Below are 21,715 nucleotides of genomic sequence, written 5' to 3' on the forward strand. Positions count from 1 at the left end.
ATCAATATTCTATTAATTGGTACGGGGTTATCATAAAAAAATTATCTAAATAATTTCTTGCAGAATTAATATTTCTACCAATATAAAATTATATCAACAATTATAAATAAGATATCTTATCAAATTGATTTTTTTTTTAACTTATTTAGAAAAGCGGGACGAATTTCAATATAAATTTTGCTGAGGGAACGGGGAGAGGCCGGAGGGTGGGATCTCTCTCCTTGCATCAGAATCCATTTTTACTGAAGCAGCCAAATGATTCTGCTTTTTGATGTATTATGCTTTTTTGTTTTGTGTTTACATTTGATACATAGATACCAAGCAGAAACATATACTTCTTGAAACAAGTTGATATGGATGGTATATAAACTTTTGTCTTCAAGTGGAAGGAGATAAGTTTGGGAACAAGTTCATATACAGGGAAGATTGCTCAGCAATTATGATGAAGACAATATGTAGAGATCCCAGGTCCACTGAAAGATACAAAATTAGGCATATCCTTGGCAGAAACCTGTGGCTTTCAGTACAATAATAGTTCCCATCAGGCTTTTAGAAATAAAAATACACTCCTTAAATCAAAATAATACTCATGTCCCACTCATTTTGTGAGAAATCTATCTTTTATTCACTCACATATTATTTTTCATATATTTATATGTCATATTTCTTGAATATGGAAAATAATATCAGGACAAGCAAGATAGAAATGAAGATAGAATGCGTGGGATCTTCGGAGCAGCTAAACTGTACACCCTGTCTCATCAGGTTCTTGAGTTAATTTTTAGCATGTCTTCTAAGACTCCCGTAATATATAGTTTCATAATATTTTTTAAAAACTTTTTTCCTAAATAAAAGTTTGACGTTTAAACTTTTAATCAAAATATAAATAAATTAAAAAAATTTTATGGAACTATACTTTATAAGAGTATTAAAATGCGTACAAACAGTAAATGTAAACAACATGCTTAGACGGAGGGAGTAGCGTAAAGTTTTAATTTTTTTGACAATGTGAAAAGACAAATCCTATTGATTTGTTACATTAAAATATTTTTTGCAAGCCATGACAACTCAAAAAATAAACTTTCGGCAGTAAAATACAGTATGTTGCAAAGTGCCCCATTATTTATTTGCATCAACATTTTAAATATTCAGAATTCAAGTATAATTACAAGCAACTATAAAAACTATAATTAGGGATTATAAGTAAATTGCAAATCAGAGAGGGTGGAGCAACTAGTTTTCACATAAATGTATTCATCATATCAAGAATCCAGAGTATTGGACTATACTGAACTCCTGCAGTTTCTAATACTGACTTGATAGAAATAGTTTACAAATCAGAATCTACTTGAAAAGTTCACACATATACTCTATTTTGGAATGAGGAGTAAATGACAAAAAATTACAGGGAGAAACAGCATGCACAAAATTCAGAATAAGTGAGATTTGTACAAAGCTTCATATATAAATTAGCAAGGGCTCTGCAGTCTATTGCATCAACTACTTCTGCAAACAGAACACACACTTGTCTCCAAACGTTTTAAGTTGAAACAATGGTAAATGCAGCTCCAATAGACTAAAAGAATTATCATCTGCTCGGTTTCTTGTATTTGAAATTTTCTAATATGAAATTATGGCATGAACAGGAGGACGGAAAGTATGATCTGTATGCACTGAGCACAACAGCTAGGAGGGATGGGAAAGGCGGTTATCGGGCAACTATGTTTGTCTATGGTAGGATTGGAAGTTGGAACTCAAGCTTTTATCTGTTTAATTGTTTATTTTTTTGATTATTCATTGTTAATGTCAATGATTTATCTACCATATTGATCAGACATCTTAATGCATGATCTTTATTGATTTTATTTTATTTTAATATTTGATTTAGTGTTGGGGTCCTTGGAGAACATTGGATTCATTGCCAATATGGCAACATTGGTTCTTTACTTCCATCTGGTGATGCACTTTGATATCTCAACTGCTGCAAATACTCTTACAAACTTCTTGGGATCAACCTTCCTGCTCACAATCGTGGGAGGTTTCATCTCGGACACTTACTTGAACCGTCTTTACACATGTTTACTCTTCGGCCTCCTTGAGCTAATGGTATGTTTTTACAATATGATTATGGAAAGGAATGTTGTTGGTAGAAATGCCAAGAATTAAAATACCTGAAAATTTTCACTTCAACCCTTCTAACTCTGTTCTCATTTATCAATCCATTCTCACGTTTGCCCTTTTAGTTCAAGCATATGCAATGCTAGTGGTGTCAAAGACTAATACGCTTATATTCACTTCGTGGTACAGGGTCTTACACTGCTTACGATCCAAGCTTATGCTGATAACTTGCATCCGGATGCCTGTGGCGAAGAAAAATCTTCTTGCATCAAAGGTGCAGATGCTCTTATGTTTTATGCCTCTCTATGTCTAATGGCACTCGGTGCTGGTGGACTCAAAGGATCTCTTCCAGCACTTGGTGCAGATCAGTTTGATGCTAAGGATCCCAAAGGAGCTCAATCCCTCGCAAGCTATTTCAGCTGGTATCAGCTAAGTGTAACCTTTGGATCCATCATTGGTGTGACTGGCGTCGTGTATGTCAGCATGAATGTCGAATGGTATTGGGGATTTTTCATTGGACTGGTCGCGGCCTTTGTAGGTTTTGTGGTGCTAGCACTAGGAAAGCCTTATTATTGCATCCAACCCCTTGCCAGCAGTCCTATCATCAAGATTTTTCAAGTCATAGCAGTCACATTCAAAAACCGAAACTTGACATTACCAGAGGACCATATGAACCTATATGAGATTGAGGATAAAGAAAGAGATATATCTGATGTCAAGATTCTACATACTGACCAGTTTAGCATACTAGACAAGGCAGCAATCATCCCCGAGGGTGTGAAACCAGAGGCATGGAAAGTCTGCACAGTCACTCAAGTCGAAGAAGTCAAGATACTCACCAGAATGTTGCCTATAATAGGTAGTACCATTATCATGAACACCTGTTTAGCCCAATTGCAGACCTTTTCAGTGATCCAAGGCATCTACACCGATCCCCACCTCGGCTCCCTAAAAATTCCCACCGCCTCTATCCCAGTCATTCCTCTGCTTTTCATGTCAATCCTCCTTCCAATCTACGAGTTCATCATCGTCCCATTTGCAAGACGTTTCACAGGCCACCCCAACGGAATCACACAGCTTCAACGTGTCGGTGTAGGCCTTGTCCTCTCAGTAATTTCCATGGCCATAGCAGGCCTTATTGAGGTAAAGAGGAGAAACCAATTCTATGACAACCCTTTAAAGCCCATCAGCCTATTCTGGCTAGCTTTCCAGTACGGGGTATTTGGCATTGCTGATATGTTCGCGATGGTAGGACTAATGGAATTCTTCTACAAAGAAGCTCCATCAGGAATGAGATCACTTTCGACTTCATTTGCTCTCATTTCCCTGTCCTTTGGCTACTTCTTGAGCACGGCCTTTGTGAGCATCATAAATGCAGTCACCAAGAAAATCACACCAAGCAAACAAGGCTGGTTACATGGTCAGGACATAAACCACAACAATTTAAATCTCTTCTACTGGTTTCTAGCTATTATCAGTGCCCTCAACTTTGTGAGTTACATATACTGTGCTAAATGGTACAAGTGCAAAGAAGAAACTAAGGTAGCTGCTTCGGAGACAGAAGAAAAGGTCACTAACTGATCACACAAATCATCGATAGATAAATTGTTGTGAGTTGGCATGGCTCGTTAATCACGCTATATGTTTGTAATAAATTTGATCCACCGATTCAAAGGTTTTTTTTTCCTTCTTTTGATACCTTTTGTATTATATAAAGATATAATAATAAGCGATGATTCATGGTCTATAATATTATCAAATACATAAGTGTAATAGTATATATTGATGGTTCTATGGCCGGTCCTAGAGATTCGAGTGCCCTAATCAAATTTTTGAAATGATGCCTCTTCTATAAAATTGTGCAAAGAAATTTTATTTTTTTATACATGAATACTCTAAATCATGACATTCATGTCAATATATATAAGAAAATTAGTAAATAAGTAATTTTGTTCAAATACACGCTCAAATGCATTCATATATAAATATATTCATAAATTAATACCATGTAATAAACATATATACATATATAAATTTTTTTTGAAGAAAAAAAAAATAAATTTATATATAAATTTTGGAGCCCTTTTAGTGATGGTGTCCTAGAAGCCCGTCTTAGTCGTGTCGTCTTACCTAAGGACCGGTCCTGGATAATTCTAAGGAATCATGGTCTATGAATTAATGAATACATGATACTGTCTGTTGGATTATAAATCACATACATAATGACTGTTGCATGAAAAATAAAAAGCAAAACTACGTTTTATATACAAATTGGTAATTACCCGGGTTCAATTCTCAGTGGGATATTGATGCCCAATTTTTCTCCCACTATGTTGCTATATGACGGAATATTACGAGGAATTTACCAAAAATCTAATAATTCTTAAAATTTTTGCAATTTTATTATTTTTTAGGAGGGTTTTGGTCCTGACATGTGTATGCAAGAGAGAGCTTATATAACGTCATACGGATTGTGGACCGTTGCAGGTGCTGATGTATCTATATGCAAAGGTGTGTGTTATATGCAGAATGTGTGTGTATTGTACTCTATGTTAGGATAATGTAAAATAGGTGTCTTGATTAAATAAGAAAATATGCCTTGGTATGCAATACAGGATATAATATGTGTTTAGTGTGAACGTTTAAGTGATCTATTTGTAGTGAATTTTGCAAATTGGTTTAGCCAGATGGTATGGCTTCATATATAAGTGATAAGATAATAATTGACAGATTGATAATGAAGCAAGGAGTTTTGTGATGCCTTATGCTTTGGCAATTATATATACTGTGTGAATTAATGCCTAGTTTTTTTAAAAAAAACCAAATGCCTAGTTATTTATACGTTAAATAGGTAATTATATGCAATACTCATAACTGTTATATGTATCTATGCGCGTGAGGAGATAATGGAACCCTTGTGTGCTATGTGCTACGTGTGAATGATAAGGTGAATTAGTTATTTTTTATTTATTTATTATTTACTTAAGCTATTTATTCACTTCTTCATTAATTATTTATTCAATTCATCTATTATTTTTTTTAAGTAGAAAATCAATTCAATAATGAAAAGGCATACGACATCTATAAAAACAGTCACGTCGAACAAACATAAAACAGAAACAATCACCGATTAATCCATTATTTATGGAATCACGTGATTTGTTGAAGATGAGATATTTACAAGCACCCTCTTCTCCACATCTGTTTGGAGTTAATCATGTTTGAGCTATATCGACCATAATTGCAATCACTTAACAGACCACAAGAAAAATCGGGTATTTTTGACTGCCTTATTTTTGACCGAACGCAATCACATTTAAGGTCAAACTCGCATGTAACCAAGTCAAGGCTAAAATTGACCGATTAATCTTGACTGCTCACATATTTGACCGAAAGCGGTCAAAATTAGTTTTCTGTCAAATTTATCCGGTCAATTTTAAATGGCGGGCCCGCAAAAAATAGAGGGAAATTTTCCACCAAAACTTGATTTAATGACATCATCAAAATTGACCGATCGCGGTCAAATTTAATTGTTTGTGGTCAAAATTATTTTCAAAGCGAGAATTCTCCTGCACAAAGTTTCAAAAAAAATAATTAAATATATGTTTAACCGGAGTCGGTCAAAAATGTAATTATAAAATAGACCGACTGTAGTCGTTTTTATATATTTGACCACTCTCATTCAGGTATATAATTTGGACCGTTATTGATCGAATTTATAATTTTGACCGGGGTCGGTCAATTTAACCCTTCCTAGATTGAATACCTACGGGTCATTCACGCCGCTTTCCCTTTCTCTATCCTATTCTCCCTTTTCCACCATTTCTCTTCTTTCATGCCATCATATATATCATATTCTTCTCATCAAATCATTGAGATCATCAAGTGAGTATCACATTCTAGCTAGTATTTAAATTTTACTAGTTTTTTTCCTTGAAATAATATAAATTTAATACCTAATTATGATAATTATATAGGTAAATTGTGTTTTCTAAATTTGTTAAATTAGTGTAGAGTGTTGTTTGTGAAATTGGTATAAATGTTTGATGTTACTCATGTATTACAAAATTGGTATAGATGTGTGCATTAGTATACATTTTAGGTATGAGTTAATTAGAATTTTGTGATTTTATTTTATTTGCATTTATATTGAATTGTGTGTATATTTTGTAGATGACATCCGATCATAGTTGGGTTGGTCATAATCGATACAATGAGTTGAAATATATAACTGGGAGAATACAAGAATGGTGTGGATAGTTTTCTTAAATTTGCTTGTGATAATCTTGAAGATGAAGATAAACCTTATGAGATGTCTATGTCAAAAGTGTAAAGATAGGTATTTCAAAGATCCTAGTGATGTGAAAGTTGATTTGTATCTTCATGAGATTATGCAATGGTATACCAAATCAGATTTACACGGGGAGAAAGATATCGTGATACACAATTCTAACAACACAAAGAGTCGAGAAGTAAATGAAAGTTTGACATCTAAAGAAACAAATAGAGCAAATGAAGATGCTTTCCAAAATGAGGTATTAATTTCTTCATCATTAAATGTGGAAAGAGTGATTATTCGTGATCCCACATTTTTTTTATTGATTTGACAATGGTTGAAAGCAATCATTTGGATGACTATGAAGAAGAACATATTGCAAGTGACAATGACGATCATAATGAAGATATGGATGATGATGATCACCAAAGTGATGATGATGATTTAGTTTAATTTATTTTTGGTTTCATCAAATTTGTATTAATGCTCATTGTGATAATTTGTACTAAATTAACCAAATTTATAATTATGCCCTTAATATTTCTTTTTAAATATTTAAAATTAAATTGATTTAATTACTATGCTTTATTGCTCTGTTTTATTTGATTGCTCTGTTTTACTCCAATAATTACTGCCGAGAAATCCATATGTTCGCTTTTTTTTACGGAGCTCGGTAAATTTTAAAATTTGACCAAAAACGGTTATATTTACCAAATATATAAATACAACTAAAGTTCCCCCCTTTTCCCCCATTTCTCACATTTATCTCTTCACAGACGCCGCTCTTCAGAACTAGGGTTTATTCTCTGTCATAGAACTCTTTCAATCCATGACTATATCTCAGGTAATAACCTCGATTTCTTATATATACATGTATATATATGTATGTTTAGTCCAGAACATCGATTTTTCTCGCTGTTTGTTTGCTAGTTTCAGTGTTCGTCTGCCCGGACTTATTGTTGATTTGGTTGTTTCCTTCCATTTAGATGACCTAGGTTTAGCTGGGCTTCCATTAGTCTACTAGATGCTGATTTCTTGAACTCTCTGTTTGTGGTGGATGTTATTTTTAGTAGATTTTGATTTTATTTAACTATGAACTTTGAATTTTCGTGAAAATTTGAACTTTGAAAACAATAATCAATATTGACCGAAGGGTCGAAATTGGCGGTCAATTTTATTCGGTCAAATTTAACTATATTTGACCGGAGATGGCTGAAATCCACTATGCTATGACTGACCTCCTTTTCCGATCAAAATTAACTAAATTTGACTGGATATGACGGTCAATTTTACCCGTTTTCTAGTAGTGACAGTTTTTATCACTAAATCAAAGATCATACTCTCACAAACAAAGGAGAGAAAAACCAACGCTCTTACCAAGGAGAGAAACAACCTAACTCTCACCAAGGAGAGACAACACCATACCAAAATAATAACTAAAGATAAATAAACCTTAAATGTGAAGCGGAACCACAGAAACAAGAGAAATCAGACTGAAAATCCACCTGCTTGGAACAGAGAAGAAAGACAACGAAATCTCTGATGGTTTTAGATTTAAGAATTCTCCCGAGATTAGATCCGGAGCAGAAGCACAAAAACAAGAATCGGACGGAAACCCACGCGCTTGGAAGAGAGACAACGAAATATCCGATGGTTTTAGATCTAAGTTTCCCGAGAAGAAGTATTATTAAAAAACTAGGAAGAAAACAAAGTAATTAACTGATTTGGGGCTTTCCACCGGTGAAAACCGATCGAATCCCCAGCGGCTATGACAAGAGAGAGGCCAGAGAGAATTAGAGTTAAGAGAGAGGCTAGAGAGTATTTACTCTAGTATTATTGATCATAGGTCCGGGCAGGAGACTCGACAAGGAGCAGTTCTGGTTCAATCCTAAAAAGTCACAAATATCAGCCACAGACCTGTAAGACGAGTGTACAATCTATCCTATCTTGATTAAATTCTTACTGCACATATATTGGAACTTCCCTTAGCTTGAACTATCCGGAAATTTATTTTCACTAATAGAACTTGGCAAAATATCATCTTGTTGTGCCTACCTAGCAATAACCTCAAACCTTATACTTAACCTGAACATTTTTCCTTTGATAAATAGAGTCTCCACGCTGAACAAAACTAGATCATATTCCGTTTTCTCCCTAACAACTATCCATTAGAATCTTGGCATAATAATTCAGTTTAGCTTGCTTAAATACAATTCATGAATTTTTTCATTGTTAAGTATTGGATTTGAAAGTTAAGAATCAAATCACTCATCATCATGAAAATCTTTTAGAAAGGAATTGGATGGAGACCAAGATGCCAGTCCAAATTATTATTTTATTATAAGCCAATGTGTGTCTACGGATCCTTTATATTTAAGAATCACATTATATGTGGTTCAGAGCTATGTCATGGGCTAATCACCCACCTTAATTTATAGCATCTTATCAGATTTCCACTTCAACATCTATAACTGATCAATTTTGCTTTTGTGTTGACTAATCTTCTATTTTAGATTCTTGGTTTATTTCATCCTCTTGTTCTTTTATCACGTTTTTTGTTTGACAAAAATGTCTTATTCTTTTATCACTAAATCTATTTATTTGAGATTTTGCAATTGTTGAGCTTTGGCTCAATTATGGTACTTTTATCTTACACTGAAATCTGAGAATGATGAGATTCATCCAAGTAATTAACTTGTAAGACGACGTGAGGGTCTGGGTATGCCTAGAGGCTCAAGTAACTAGAAAGGGCACAGTTTAGAAGGTTTAGTGAGAACTTTGAGAATGGATGTAATCATATTTAAATAGTTATTTTGATCTGTAATAGCTTTGGATTTGTAGATTGTATTGTTCATACTCATGCCTGTGACGATCCCAGTGTATGCGTATTGTTGACTTATATTAACAGTATGATATTATATTGTTTCATTATATATTTATATTATCATATTGTTATATAGGAAGTCGGTTCTGTTGCACCAATAATTATAATTTTGTGTTGATTTAGTTTCTTAAATAAGTGATGTGTCAAATTGAATTAGTGTTGATTTTATGGACAAGGAACCAACGACAAAGAATGTACAATATTGATTGAACTTGAGATAAATGATTTTTTGAGACACTAGCCTGACTTGACTAAATTGTAACATTTTCTTTTATGCATAGCATGTTACTCATTGAATGCGAATCTAAAACTAGCTTGGTAATATAATTATTTTGGCACTATGATTATGAATGAAAATTTGTATTGTAATGTTAAAGAAATTGCAAATGTTGTGACTAGAAATTTTTTTTATTAGTTGACTTGTAAGTATATATAGTCTAAACTTAAATGCTTAATATTTCACAAATATATAGAATTGAATTTTACCGATTTATATCTCGTCAACTCTCACAAGACAAGTCAATATGGTACTTACTAGATTGTAGCATCAAAATCGTCAAATAATCACTTAATAGTATGCCGGAACAAGACACGAGTGGTAGATGCCAACGACATAAAAGATGGTTGCATTGTATCTTGTCCTTTAGTTCGGATATGATTTATTTTCCTATTTTTCAAATTTGAGGATATTAATGCTTAATATAGGGTGATAGCAAGAGTAAAATGAATAAAGAAATTTTTCCTCTTTTAAATACGATGATTTTATTAATCAGTAAAATATGAAATTTATCAACCAAAATATATGAATAACATAAATTTAAAATAATTTATAAAAATTAATGCAGTTCAACTACTAGCAAAAAACCCTAAATAATCACATTTCACTACCCATATTCGCTTAATTATCTTATATATAATTTTTAGTAATTATTCTTGTAACCAACCAAGTGAGTATATATTATTCTATTGAGATAAATTTTGACAATCATTATTTAGCTGTTATCAATCCTATGAGTATATATTATTCCATTGAAATAAATTTTGACAATCATTATTCAACTATTATCATTCTATTGAGATAAACTTGGACAATCATTGTTTAGCTGTTACCAATTCTATGAACATATATTATTCCTTTGAAATAAATTATCACAATCATTATTTAATTTTAAGCAACTCGTATGAAATTCAATAAATCATACTTCAATTATTTTGTCTTCAACTATCATTTTGCATATTTCATTAAATGCTATTTCAAGAAAAGTAGTGCCGCTTGAATATAAATTTTTGTTTCATTTCCAAGATATAATTAATGTTACAATTCAAATTACATATTTATTTAATTGAAATTATTTGACATGTCATGGAAGTATTCTTGTGAAATACTCCCTCTGTTCCACAATACAAGTCTTTTTTGAAAAAAATTACGCATATTAAGGAAATATTAATTAGATAATATAATGGGACGGGAGGGAGTAACAAATACTCTCTTCATTTCAAAATGATCGTGACTTTGATTTTTTGCACTTACTTTGAGGTCTAAAAAAACACTTTTATACATCACTTTTTAAATTTTCTTTTTCTAATAAAAGTTCAACATTTATATTTTTATTTAAAAAAATTTAGAAAAAATTCTTAAAAATACGTTTTCTTTACATTTCAAATTACATGTAAAACATCAAAACGGCTACTTTTTTGTCATGAAGTGAGTAAATGAGAACCGAAAGAGTATTGTCTTACAGCTGTAATACACCCTTGTATTTTCAGCTCGGAGCCGGTGTTATTAGAGGACTTCCTCCGAACATATCATTCACGCCTCAGCTCTCAATGTTTTCCTCATCAGACCTTACTTCCGGTATGAATTACTTCGATAATTCTTTTGATGTCTCAACTCCAAACACAATGCCTCATGTTAATTCTGGGCAAAATGATCTAATCAACGGGGCAAGCCCAATTTTTAATAATGCAGGGGGTGTTGCTGTCAGTAACACGAGTGCAAGTCGTCCTGGACGCCCTCGTGGATCCCGGAATAAACCGAGAGGAGAGGATTCTGCACCTGTTAGGGTCATTTTGAAGGCGCCACGTGGCGTTGATTTGGTTGATTGGGTGGTCAATTATGCCAGCTCAAAGAAGGCTCATCTCACTATTCTCTGTGGGAGTGGAAATGTGTCTCGGGCTGATCTGAGTCACATGGGGTCCCAAGCTCCTCCAACAACATTTACCGGACCACTTAGCCTGATCACTATGTCAGGGATGTTTTTGTTCTCTGGTTCGAGAGACGGTCCTCGTGCCTTTTTCAATGTCACATTGGGCAGACTCAGCGGGGGCATCGTCTCTGGTACTGCAGTGAGTATGATAACCATGGATGAGGTCGCGTTGACTGCAAATGTTTTCTACAATCCGGAAATGTTGGCTGTTAGGGCTACTGAGGAAATGGCTATGGAGTCCAATTACAATCTGTTGAGGGGAAGAAACTTGAAATGGTCTGTGGTCCTGAGTTTCGAACCAGGGACTGATGTTATCAATGCCTTGGTACAATTTGCGAGGTACTATTCTCTGAATTTGTCAGTTGTTTGTTGTAGTGGACTTGTATCAGAAGCTGACATTGGTTATTCGAGGTCTCATCCCCTGTCTGTAGATGCTTTGGGAAATTTTCAGATAATTTCGTTTTCAGGGAACTGTGATGGTCGCGTTGCTAATTCTTTGGGTGACATTCAGAAGTCTTTTGTTGTTTCGATGGTGAGTGAGAATAATGTTCTTACAAATGGAACAGTGGTTAAGAGCATGAAAGCGGCTAGTTATGTTACTGTAGTCGCGTTAGCAAAGGATGCTTAATTTTATATGTCCTAGGTCCATCATCATTGCTCTGCAGTATGAACTAAGTTGAACTTTTTTGCTTCTGATATATCATAATATTGAATTGTTTTGAAGTTATGCGTGCTTGAAATATATGAATATTGTGAAATAGTTTATTCATGTTCTTTTATGTATAGCATGCTACTCATTGAATGCGAATCTTGCGCTAGCTTGATAATATATTTTGGCACTATGACTATGTATGGAAACTTGGATTATAATGTTAAAGAAATGTTTAAACGCTAGCTTGATAATATATTTTGGCACTATGATTATGTATAAAAACTTTTTTTTTGACAGTAAATGCTTGATACTTCAATAATATATGAAATTGAATTTTGCGGGTATATATCCTGTCAACTGATCTCACATAACAAGTCAATGTGGTACTTAACAGATTGTTACATCACATTTGCCAAATAATCAATTAGTAGTATGCCGGAACAAGACACGAGTCAATATAATAGAGTGCCAAGGCTTTACAGATTGTTGCGTCGCATCTTTGAAATTGGTGTTTTAGTTTGGATATGATTAATTTTTTTATTTTCTAAATGTGAATATTAGCGCTTAATGCTTAGAGAGTGAGAGTAAGAGCAAAATGAATAAAGACATACTTCCTCTTTTAAGTATGATCCCTTTATTCACCAGTAAAATATAACATAATTTAACTAACCTATATATATATATATATATATAAATAACATAAATTTAAAATAATCTATAAAAATAAATGCAGTTCGACTACTAGCAAAAATACCTAAATAATCACATTTCAGGGAACTGTGATGGTTGCATTGCTAATTCTTTGGATAATATTCAGAAGTCTTTTGTTGTTTCAATGGGGAGTCAGAATAATAACCTTAAAAATGGAGCACTGGTTAACAGCATGAAAGCGGCTAGTTATGTTACTGTAAGCAAAGGATGTTTTAGTTATATATGTTTGAATTGGGTAGCGTTCTAGCTAGGTCCATCATGATTGCTCTGCAGTATGAATTAAGCTGAATTTTTATTGTTTTGTTTTGAAGTTATGTGTGCTTGAAAGAAATGAATATTGTGAAATAATTTTATCATTCAAGGAAGATACTGTAACAAAATATTGAACATTTGATCAACACTAATTTTAGGACTCTATGAACACAGACATTGGCAGTCGAATGATTACCATATGTATGTTATATATCCCTATCAGCAGTTTTCATAATATGTTCCCTTGTTTCTTGCAGATCTATGAACAAATGCCAGTTTTTATAAATTAGTAGTTAATTAATTAAATATCAGGATACCTTTTCCAATATGTTTAATAGGGCCAATTGTATTGGTGCAAGGGCAAAGGAATTTGCAGATATGTGCAAGTTTACCTTCGGCTAATTGTCATTTATTAATAGATTCATGTATCATAACCCTCCTAATCTATATCACTCACATGGAACTGAGATACTTACCCAGAGGCGGATACACGTTAGGCTCCATGGGGTCACGTGCCCCCTCTATAAAAATATTTATAAGTATATTTTGTATATTTTTTATTTTCAATTAGTTGCATATTACATGATATATGTCCCTATATAATATTGAGTACTCCATAAATATAGATATTTGAATAATTAAGGATCATTTAATTCATCCAATAAATCATTTATAAGTAAGAAATATCTCATTAAAATAAATAAAAGGAAGGTTTAAACAAATAATTTGCAATCAAGATAATTTTTTGCTTCCATAAAAAATTTAATTTTTTTTTTTGTAATATCGTTATATACATGGTGCCCCTTCTCTATAATTGTTCTAGATCTGCCACTGTACTTAACTCCTCAGGATACTAGAGTAAAGAAGAAATCATAGTAATTGTGATTTGCCTGGGATGAGCGATGAATGGAATCAAATATAATTATATATATTATGAACACGGATCTGGATCGGTGCAAATGTTTGCTACATAAGCATTACCCAACAAATGGCTTCAGATTGCATCAGAAAATAAACCGTCTTGATTTTATAGGAGCCGCATTGAAAAAGCGCAGCCCCCGTCATACTTGGGCCAGCACTTTTTTCCGAGGCAGCTCTCGGTTACAAGCAACATGACTGAGGTCTCCTCTGCACTGAAACAGACAAGAAATGGCTGATTGGCCTTGCCCGGAAGCGGTCTTGTAGAATTTATCCGTAGTTGACTGTGAAATCAAAGTTGTAGATAGGGTTTTGAGATGTTGTGAATAAACCCCAGTTGGCTCTCCTTTGTAAATGAAATTTGTGACGTCTTCTGACCAAGAAAACTTAAGAAGTATGAAGAAGACAAGAAAAAAAAATTGAATTTTGAGACTCTGCGAAGTCCATTTGATAAAAAAGATTATGGTGGGTGTTAGTTGTTTTTCTCAAATATATGACCGGTTTTCAAGAAAATGTTAGAGAATGTTGTTTGCATGTACACCGCACAAGCTGCGGAGAAAGGCCGCACTTTTTTTTGTTGTTGTGCGTCTCTTTTAAAATCTTAGGTCACACTTTTTTTTGTTGTGCGGCTCTTTTAAAATCAGGGCATTTATTCTCTCTAATCGAACGGTTATGAAGCCATTTTTGTTGGATACCGCTTAAGTAGCAAACTTTGGCACCATATCCAGACCCTATAAACATATATCAAAATGTTCCCTCATTGCTCTCTTCCATTCTTATAATCCATTTAAATTCCCCCTTCTCAACCCTTCTCATTTTCTTTTTGAATCTTAACACAAAAATCTGAAATCACTCATTTTTTCTGTAAGAACTTTTCTCCTGCCTCCATAATTTCCTCTTAAATTTGTTCAATGCAGTCCACTCCTCTACAACCAAACACAATATAAGGTTCCTACAAAATAACAGCATAAAATTGGCAAAATGTTTTCTTTCTGCATACCAGTGGTTGCACATAAGAGCTTTTCTTCTCTCAAGGAAAAATCTAGAAAACGGCTGCAAGAAATTAGTAGTCATTGGATTGGTATCTATGGCCATGGAACCTGAAACTCAGCCATCGTCTGTATACGAGCTCAATGTTAGAGAATTTGAATATCATTAGGAAAAAACTCATCACAGCACTATTTGTCAATGCAGAGATGTAACGTGCTTATATATCTTAATTGTCAAATGTGTACGCATTACTCAAGGTCAAAAATGTATTTGTAGCACTTGTAAAGCACCACTATTGTTTCTAGCCACACCAGTTGATGAATGAATTTCTATTATCATTGCCCTTGGAAAGTAAATTTTGAGAATTTTGTTTGGTTGGACCTTTATGATCCATTCATCAGAATGTAACTTGTCATGTACGTGTCTAAACAAATTCCGCTATGGATTAAATGCTCTCGAGATTCTGCTGTTTCATTGTCAAAATATCATATTATTTTATTTTCCTCTTCTTAATAGTAAACCAATCACAATGTAAGTTTATCCCTATGCTCGTGAGAGAGCTAGCCATATATGTCAAAATGAATAATGAACAAACAAGTTTTGTTGTTAAGAACATGATACCTCTTTATGTTATACTATGAAAATATTTTTAATTTTTTTATTATAAATTGTGTAGTGTCTTATGTAAATCATGAGAGCTCTTTCATATAATTACAGGTAAATATTTTCATGACAAAGCAAATATTTGGGTTGATTTCAAGTGATTCTTATGCTTGAATGACATGAATATTATTTTTTCAAAAATTTAATTTTAAGATTGAAGTAAAATATAGTAACAACATCCTGAAACACTCAAATTAACACTTTATGCATGATGGTCGAAATGATTACTACATTTTAAATATCCTAATAAAAAATCTCCATTATTTTATTTTAGATATACAAGAAAATCCCACTTTTTAATTACATTTAATTCAATATCGAAAGACCTTTTACGATATGTATGTTTAATCTTCAGGTCTTTTGGACTTTAAAAGTATTTAAATTAACAAAATTGCGAGAATACAATTTTTTCATAATTTGTAGCATAAAATATCACTCCAACAACTATACTAGTAAATATTTGACTTTCGTTATGGATCAAAGAAGCATTTGACATTGGTTTTTGATACAATATATATATATATATATATATATATATATATATATATATATATATATATATATAGGGTTTTACTCCAGTACAAACTCCTTATTGTACAAACGTACAAACCAGTGATTATGACAATAATATTTAGTGATTAGCATACTTTAATTTAACAAATACATCCATCACCACCGCCACCACAATCACCTCCAATCACCACCACCACGCACGGCCACCCCACCCACCACAACCACCATCCACCACTGCCCAACACCACTCTCTCTCTCTTACCCACCACCAACCACCACCACCGTCAGCGGCTCTCTCTCTGGTTGTTCGCTCACCGATTAGTGCTATACACACACAAACACACACATTCACCACTGCTTTTCTCATCTCCCTCAATCGTGTCTCTCTCCCTCAATCGTGTTTCTAGCACTGCCCTCGCACCGCCGGCCGCGCTGCACCACCACTCGGCTATGCCGCCCCGTAAATGCTCCCCTCCCCTTATCTCTCCATCAGACCCCCGGGTAGATTTAGTGATTCTGTTCAATCATTTAGTGATTCTGTTCAAGTCATCTAGTGATTGTTTGTACGTTTGTACACTAAGGAGTTTGTATTTGAGCACTTGCCTATATATATATATATATATATATATGTTATAGCCAAATTTGGCTAGGTCCTTGTTAGGCCGAGTATGTACTTAGTTTAACTAAGTTAGACATGAATCGGGCTAAAAGTCCTATATGAGGTATCGGGACGCGCCCTCCTACTTACAAAGGAAGGACGCGACCGACCCTTGAAGAGACTAGTCTGAACGGAATGGGCGCAGCCCTCCGTGGCGTGACTAATCCGCCGATGTTGCGTGAAGAAGACGCGTCCTCCGAGTCACGAGGAGGGACGCGACTCTTGAGGATGTTGATGGGGAGACGCGACCGACCTCCGTCCACCCATGTCGTGTAATCTGTGGAGGAGGGTGCGCCCTCTTCGGAGGTGACCAAGGGCGCGCCTTTAACGGGGTGTCCCCGCCTCCCCGGGGACGCAACCTCATGTTAAAGAAGGACCTGTCTGATGTGTTGTTTAGACAACTAATGGGACAAGACAGCGAAGACGAAGGGCGCGCCCTCAGGGGTCGCGCCCACATGTGGACGCATTGTGTGAGAGGATGAGTGTACAGTCGCTGAGACAACCCTTCCGAGGGAGACGAAGACCGTCCCTCCGGGGATAGGAAGACCTACCCCTCCGGGGGATACGACGACCCTTCCGAGGGATATGATGACTAGTTACCAAGCTCATTTGGTAGTTATCAGGCTCATCTGGTAGTTCCCGGGTTATGTCCGGGCGTGATCTATAATCCTCAATCCTGCTATCTGCCGGGTTGTCCTCGTGCGGGGGCTTGAGGTGATCATGATTGTTGAAGGCCCTCAGGGGTGACATGAAGGCCGATCATATGTCTGGGTCCTGTATTCTATTGAGTTAGCCCTCATTGGGGGACTGAGACGATCGTGTAACTTGGCTCCTTACTTGTCTGACCTCTTAGTGAGAACCTTCACTAAGGGGGAAGGGCGCGTCCCTACACCTCAAGGAATTGGTCACGGCTCTACTAGACGTCTCCTCCATGCTACGAAAAGTAGCGGTTAGTGTCATCTCTCGTAGTGGAGATGATGCCGTATCCGTGATGTACTTGGACTAGGAGTCTGAGGTAGTTGCCTCAAGGCTTAATTCTAACTGGAGTAGGACTCTGAAGGCGTTGGACGTCTAAGAGATAAGGCACCACCTCAGGGTTGGTCTTATCCCCAAGAGTTCTAGTCTTGATCAAACTAGGAGTCTTGGTTCAATAGAACTACGTATGGCTTGATCCCCTATAAATATAGGGGTACGTAGGCACATTAGGGGATCATGAGTTGAGAGCACGTGAGACCAACTCAAAACCCTAATCTCAGCCACCCCCTAAAACGCACAACCACCGCACTCCGGCGACCAAAATCACCGTCCCAGATCTTGATTCCGGCCATGAACCTCATCTTTGTTGATTACCAAATTCCTCCATCAACAATACACACACACACACACACACACACACACACGAAGGCGAAGCTATAGGTATGTGTCTTTTGTAGTGTGTCACTTTTATACTTTCTTCTGTTTAAAAATCAATTTATAAAATAAGATAATATATAGATCATAAAAATTTCAAAAGTAATCCTTGAATAATTTATAAGGGGGAGTTGAATAATCAAACTCATACACATATATGTAATTATATAAGCAGGTGCTTAAATGAAAATCTTAATTAAAGTTATGAGAACTCAGACCAAATATGTATGAGACCTCGGTAAATCTTTTAATCTAAGCGTTCCTTTTTATAACTTCTATAGATCCATGATTTATCTATCCCACTATTTCTAATATATTCTAATCTCTTACTCTTGTATCTCTACTTCGTTCTCATCTATACATGTCTTACTCTTTATTTATATCATCTATATGAGTTATGTTTTGATTAATTATGTGTTGAATTCGACCTTTAATTTGGAGCAATATGACCTTAACAATTCAATCAAGAGGTATGTTGTTTGATCTCAGCATGTCTATCTTTATTGTCTTATATATCAATTGGTATGTTAAAGTGTAACATCTTAGGATAATGAAAGCACCTGCAGAGTACTGATATATTGACATGATTGAATTGGGAAGTTTTGGAGCCTGTTTATTTTGTGCATACATATCAGTGTTGTCGTTTATTTGAAGTTGTAGGCTTGTGGCAACCTTTTTGAAGAAGAACTTGGGACGAACAAAAAAAATTGGACAATCTGAAACTCTCAAACATATGTTCATGTAGTAGAGGGTTACACAATAAGATTGACGATAATTTATAGGAATTGAAACTGACTGTGGAGGATAAGCATGCAAATTTAGAGCAGAAATGAAAAGAAAAAATTCTCAGAAATTTACGTTTCCCGCGCGAGACAGAGAGGTTGTCAGGGGTGCCAATCGCCATGTTAAAGGTCCTTTGACAGATGTATGCAAGTGGTGCAGTATGCTTATAAATTCTTTGAGACATTTAAGGGAAATATGGCTCATCTTATTTTTAGTTTTCACGAACGTGACCTTAGTCAAGACTTCTTCATTGCAATATCAGGTAAAAATTCATGGTCGGAACTGGTGGGGGAAGATGGACAAGCAGGAGCAGAAATAGTGGAGAAGGAAAAGTGAAAAAAAATACTCAATGAAAAAAAATTAAAATTGTGGGGTGCAAAGAAAAGGGTACATCTGTTAACTTTAACGGTCAATTAAACGGAGAGTGGTCAAAGAGTTGCAAAGCGAAGCGCTTTTCGAACTTTAGGGTGCATACTGTCAAAAAAATTGTTTGAGACCAAATCGAAAAAGCGCGTAAACATAAGGGGTGCAAAGTGTTAATGTGACGCCCCAGGAATCCGGGGGCCTGGATCCTGACGTCACCACACAAAATCTTTTAAAACACTTTTGAAAAACTGTAATTCTGAAAACCAAATAATTTAAAACCTGAAAGCATTAATAAAAGATTTAAAAGAGAACATTTTAACCCCCTAAAACCACAGGATCGCATCCAGGTTACAGTATTGAAATTAGAATCAACTACTACCATTATCGGATCAACTTCGATAAGAAGAATCACTGTTAATCTACTACAACTATAGTTTACAACTGAATCTCAATTACACAATTCTATCTAAGACCAACCTTGAACATTTCCTTGAATATCTCTCTTGACTATTGGATACTTAACAGCTCACACTCTTCGCCTAGCATTAGCCTTAATATCCTTCTCTGAAATTCTTCCCTGTAAAGTTAGTACATAAAAAGGGATGAGCTTATAAAGCTCAGTAAGCATATACGTACATTTCAACTGAGTTTTATTCGCAAAACTTGGTGAACCAAATCAATATTTCATCAAAGTCATCAAAACAGTTTCACACACCAAGATGAGTATGAGTATGAGTATTCAAGCACGATTAGTTCATCAATTCATCAAGTTGGGATCCCAGCCAGCTAAACAATCGGTTTAGCTTTACTTCCAATAAGGAAGCATCATCATCAGTGCATCAAGTATCAATGCAAGAATACTCATTTCTCATTATAAGATCATCAATAACATTTTCACCAAAACGTCACATGTTAGGTCCAAAGTATCGTAGAAGGGGGGGTTGAATACGATACTCACTACAATTTAAAATTCTTTCGAATCTTGCGGATAAATAAATTGCAGTCCTGTAATGGGTTTCGTGTTCCGGATATTTATAGGGTTGATTTCTGAGGATATGAAAATATTAAACCAACACACAATATTTTCCAAGGTATATCTGTATATTGATAAATACCTCGAAGGTGCTATAAATCCAAACCCGAAGGTTCGGCTACAATGGCCACTACTCTCAATATTACAAACTCTAACCACTACTGATATTTCTATTACAAAGCTAGGCTAGGGTGTGTGTATAGTGGGAGTAGCCGTGCAGAGCACTTGGCCATTTCATCCCGAAGGATGATGTGAATTGTGAGAACCACAATCACATATTTATAGGCTTTCATAAACTAACCATGGTTAACGAGTTCGTCCTGGACGACTTGAGTTCGTTCAGGACGGATTAGATTTATAAAAATAAATCTAACTCCAAAACTGTTGAACTTGCGCCAATTGACCAGAGGTGGTCAAACCTTGCGCTAGGAAGTCAAAAGCTGCGCCATAAGGTAGTTCACCTTGTGTATGTGACTTAGAAGTTATTTCACTCATACAAAGTTGCGCTTAAATGAATTGATAGTCAGAGGCGCAACAATTGACCAGGAATGGTCAAATGTTGCGCTTGACTTCACCAAGCACCACTGTTCCAGTATCCATGACTTAGAAACATTTCTCCCAGTTGAACTTGCGCCATGATTTCCATGTATTGTGTGGGTGTGTGGCGCCAACTTTGACTCGGTCAAAGTTTGCGCCCCAATTATGCTTCCCAGTTACTCAGCCAAGACTTAGAAATAATTCTAAGTAAAAACTCCAACTTGTGCTCCATGGTGAAGGTGTTCCCTTGTTCTCTCTCATCTCTTGGGACGAACTTTGACTTTGGTCAAAGTTTGCTCCACAAGAGTGCATTGTCTTCACTTGTGATGATACTTAGAAAAATTTCTAAGTTAGAGCAAGGTGCACCACTGCATGAATGGCTTGGAGGCGCAAACTTTGACTTGGTCAAAGTTTGCTCTCCAAGTGAAGTTGCTTCCATGGTGTTGTATGTATGTGACTTAGAAAATATTCTAAGTCCAATTCAAACTTTCTCCATAGTGAAGGTGCTCCCTTGTTCTCTCTCATCTCTTGGGACGAACTTTGACTTGGTCAAAGTTTGCTCCTCAAGAGTGTAGATACTCCATTGTGATGTACTTAGAATATCTTCTAAGTGAGGAAGAGCTGTTGACTTTGGTCAAATGTTGTTCCTCACATGGTAAGAGCTTTCCTTGTTATCACTCCTTTGACTGAGATTGACTTGAGTTTGCTCCATCCATATATTTATATTATATTATATTCATAATA

At 35.2% G+C, this 21,715-nt stretch overlaps 2 protein-coding genes across 3 annotated transcripts; both read left to right on the forward strand.

Annotated features, from left to right (window-relative positions):
- The first annotated feature begins 1,463 nt into the window (after positions 1-1,463).
- On the forward strand, positions 1,464-3,868 carry LOC108192403 (protein NRT1/ PTR FAMILY 4.5). Its single transcript, XM_017372193.2, has 4 exons — positions 1,464-1,556; positions 1,647-1,734; positions 1,889-2,106; positions 2,308-3,868. Exons 1-4 carry the CDS (start codon positions 1,554-1,556, stop codon positions 3,697-3,699), a joined length of 1,701 nt encoding a protein of 566 aa, XP_017227682.2. The 5' UTR covers positions 1,464-1,553; the 3' UTR covers positions 3,700-3,868.
- Positions 3,869-7,155: 3,287 nt separating this feature from the next.
- Positions 7,156-12,213, forward strand: LOC108192665 (uncharacterized). Of its 2 annotated transcripts, XM_017372209.2 has the most exons (3): positions 7,156-7,238; positions 11,046-11,133; positions 11,248-12,213. In XM_017372209.2, exons 1-3 carry the CDS (start codon positions 7,224-7,226, stop codon positions 12,111-12,113), a joined length of 969 nt encoding a protein of 322 aa, XP_017227698.1. In that variant the 5' UTR covers positions 7,156-7,223; the 3' UTR covers positions 12,114-12,213. The 2 variants fall into 2 exon arrangements, with proteins under 2 accessions (XP_017227698.1, XP_017227697.1); XM_017372208.2 differs by having other exon boundaries at positions 11,046-12,213.
- The last annotated feature ends 9,502 nt before the right edge of the window (positions 12,214-21,715 follow it).

Source organism: Daucus carota, chromosome 9, assembly GCF_001625215.2.
Source record: "Daucus carota subsp. sativus chromosome 9, DH1 v3.0, whole genome shotgun sequence".
Lineage (NCBI taxonomy): Eukaryota > Viridiplantae > Streptophyta > Magnoliopsida > Apiales > Apiaceae > Daucus > Daucus carota.